General features: G+C 56.8%; 1 protein-coding gene across 1 annotated transcript in view; it reads left to right on the top strand.

Moving 5' to 3' along the window:
- The window catches only part of MYO5B (myosin VB), a 168043-nt gene that overhangs the window by 87984 nt on the left and 76544 nt on the right, over window positions 1-3515 (top strand). Inside the window, 1 exon segment of the mRNA XM_045296048.1 lies at window positions 2534-2758. Within this exon segment, the coding sequence (XP_045151983.1) occupies window positions 2534-2758 (225 nt within the window).

Genomic DNA, 3515 nt, shown 5'->3' with positions numbered 1-3515 from the left:
CACGGGCCTCTATAGGACTCGGCCCGGGCCAGGCCCCTCCTGGTGAAACGCACTGGGTGAACCGGGAAGGAGGAAGTTAGAGTCCAGGGAGTCGTGCCCAAGCGGTGCCCCATTGAGCAACCCTCTGCCGTCCCGCAGGTCTGGCTGCCCTCCCGGGAGAGGAGGCTGCACCCTCAGGGAGGCCTTGCTCACCTTAGCCAGAGCCCCTGCTGTGCAGCCCAGAGCTGGCGTCAGTGGAGGGACTGCTTCACGGAGTGCCTGTCGTTGTCTCTGCTTCCTCTGGTTGCAAACACTTCCAAGAAGCAAGCTAGACCTCGCCCCTGATGGTCTTTCCCCGTCCTTGATGGGGATCGTGCGTGTGTGTGTGTGTGTGTGTGTGTGTGTGTGTGTGTGTGTGAAAAGGATGCCTTTGTCTATCGAAACAAGCTCTGACCTGGGCATCCACAGGCCAGGTCCCAGGCCTGGGCAAGCCCATGCTGGCCGCTGGGCTGGGTGCTCAGGGGACTGGAGGTTGAAGTGGGATTCTGGTGCGCCCCTTCTGCGCATGCTCCTGGGTCTTCACCTCCATAGGAAGGTGGGCGTCGATTTCAGGGCTCTCCCTGCTCTGAAACGGCAGCCTTGGGTTTCCTTGTCAGCACAGAGATGTCACTTCTGCCAGCATCTGTACTTTTGCTTTTGAGACAGATGTTTCACGTCTATGACCCATCATAAAAGCAATCAAACGAAATCCTGTCCCAAAGTTGATGGGCTTGGCACCCTCCTCTGCGTACACACTCCATCGCCCGTCCTCCCCTCGGGCAGGGGGGCGCCCAGGACCAGCGTCTGTGGGAGAGCGGGAGGAGTGCTCGGGGGAAGGAGTATCAGGGACACAGGGCTGGACCTCCAGGGAGGGGCTGACTCAGGACAAGCAAAGAGAAGAAGTGGGGCAGGGAGTGTACCAGAGGGAGTCACGCAGTGAGCAGGATGCAGAGGGAGGAAGAAGGAGCCCGGTGGGGGCGGGGGCGGCCGGGGGACCAGCTGGATAACTTGAGAGGCCTTATCTAGCAGACGAGGTGGGTGGGGTGAGAGTGCGGCTCCGTGGAAGATGAGGGTATGAAGTAGGGTGCCTCCAGGGAGTTAGAAGAGCCAAAGTCTGAGCAGTGGTCTCTAGCATTTCCTTTCTCCCTTTCCCTCAGTCGGATGGGAGGTGAGCGGGGCCTGTGTAGGCCACTTTGCCCCTCTCCCCCACTGGCAAGTGTGTGGTGAGGTCTTCTTGCCCCAGCATTGACTTTTAATAACCAAGGGGCGTGCGGGGGTGCCCCCGTGGAATCTTCCTGTGGCACTCTGGTGAAGAGATTAGCAGGGAAAGGCTACCCTCCTGTCTTCTCAGAATGACCCCGTGGTTGTTGCTAGTCCATAGTGACCTATAGCGACCCATTGCTACGTAGGACGAAGCTGGCCTTCCTCGTTGGTCTTATGGGTGGGAGCCCAAGGCCACTGTGTCATGTGCCAAAACCTCCCGGGGAGCGTCTTCCTCTGTGTCACAACCCTCTGCTTTACCAAGCACGATGTCCTTTTCCGGGGACCGGTCTCTCCTGATAACATGTCCCCAAACCCCATATTGCAAGTGTAGTGCCGCCATATCTCCAGTGAAGAAACAAAGGCTTGAGGAAGTTAGCCTTACAAGATCCGATAAGAAGTGTGCAGGGTTTCTCAACGTGAAGAATTGTGGTAAATCCCTCTTAACATGGCTGTAGAATTGTAAATTTTATATGCATATGAAGTGTATAATGTCTGTAAAAAATGCCCATCATGAATCCTACCACTCTACTGGTTACTTTTTATATGCATATGCAATAATAAAAATAAGAGCCACCTATAAAAAGCACAAGAAAGGCAGGAACTGAGCACAGGTAGCTTCTTCCAAGCCGCCGGGAAACCCTTGTGGACCCCTCTTTGTGAAGCTTTTTGCTCTTCTTAAAACGGAGGGTACAGTTCACACCCTGTAAACCTGCCCTCTCAACGTGCTCAGCCCAGCGGCTTCTCCCACAGTCACCAAGTGCATCACCAGCGCCCCTGTTTAATTCGCGAGCATCGCCGTTCCCCTCCTTTCCCTCCGTCGCTGTGCCTCCTCCTCGTGGCCCCTTCCTCCAGCCCCTGCCGTCCACTAGCCTCCTTTCTCTCCCTGTGGAGTCGCCTCTGCTGGACATCCAGGAACAGGAAACCGCAGCGTGTGGCCTTTTGCACCTGGCTTCTTGGACGTAGGGTAGCGTTTTCAAGGTCCGTCTGGGCCAGAGCATCTGTCAGGAACTTGTTCCGTCTTGTGGCTGGACGATGCTCGTGACACGGAGGTCCTCCGGTGTGTGGATCACCGACCGGTGGGCGGACCTGCAGTGGTTTCCTGCGTTGACCAGTGTGAACAGCACTGTTGGGACCCGCCGTGCCTGTTCGCAGCCCTCTTGGGTGCATGGTGGGACGCTGTTTGGAAATCAGCAGAAGGATTTTGATGCAGCAGAAGGAGTAAGAGACCTTGTTTCCTCTTTTCTGTGTCTAGTTCCCGCTGGTGGCGGACTTGTTCCACGATGACAAGGACCCCACCCCGGCCGCCACCACCTCTGGGAAGGGGTCCTCTTCTTCCAAGATCAACATCCGCTCCTCCAGACCGCCCATGAAAGCCTCCAACAAAGAACACAAGAAGACCGTGGGCCACCAGGTCAGCTCTGGCCAGGCCTTTGTGGCTGGACGTGAGAGGGCCTGGCCCAGGTGGGGGGCTGCCATCTAGGGGAGGCTGGAGGCGGCCACTGCAGCAGTGTGAAGAAAGATGCTTGTCCAGCAGGGACTGATAGGAGAGAGGAAAGAGGTGGGTGGGGCGAGCAGGCAGGTGGGTCTAAAAGTTTTTCACTTGGACTAGACGGGTAGAAACCTCAGAATCAATAAACTTGCAACAACTATGACAGGGTCGTTGTGGACTTGCTGTCCAGTGGGTCTCCAAAGCCTCAGGGCACCTGGGTGCCCAAGGTCGAGGTCCCAGGACTAGTGAGAAGGGGCGCCCAGGTCCCAGTGGCCACACTTGGCCTGTCTCTCAGCTCTCGTCTGCCTTTCCTGTCGCGGAACCCACAGCACCCTGAGTCATCCCTATCAGGGAGTATGCTCCCCACCCCCACCCCCTACCTGGTGCAAGGAGCCCCAGCAGGCAGGATGCAGAAGGATGGGACTCGGGTCCTCTAGCACGGTGGCAGTTACAGAAGCAGAAGCCTCAGACTCCCCCAGGTCTCAGCATCTCCTCTTCTGTGCTTCAAGAATAAGACCAGTATCACAATAAGCCCTGGCAGTGGTATGACTATGCATCGGGCTACGATCTGCATGGTCAGCAGTTCAAAACCACCAGCTGAAGGAAGGACTGGGCTTTCTACTCCTGTGAACTGTGACATCTGGAAACCCGAGGGGTCCCTGTGACTCAGCATCGAGGAATAATGAGCACACTGGTGGTGGCCCCAGAGGGATGGGGTTTCTCTCTACCGACTATGCATCCGCTG

This window comes from Echinops telfairi, unplaced genomic scaffold, assembly GCF_000313985.2.
Source record: "Echinops telfairi isolate 266 unplaced genomic scaffold, ASM31398v2 ScPeMD7_7400;HRSCAF=8409, whole genome shotgun sequence".
NCBI lineage: Eukaryota > Metazoa > Chordata > Mammalia > Afrosoricida > Tenrecidae > Echinops > Echinops telfairi.
This window is presented reverse-complemented; position numbering and strand designations above follow the sequence as displayed.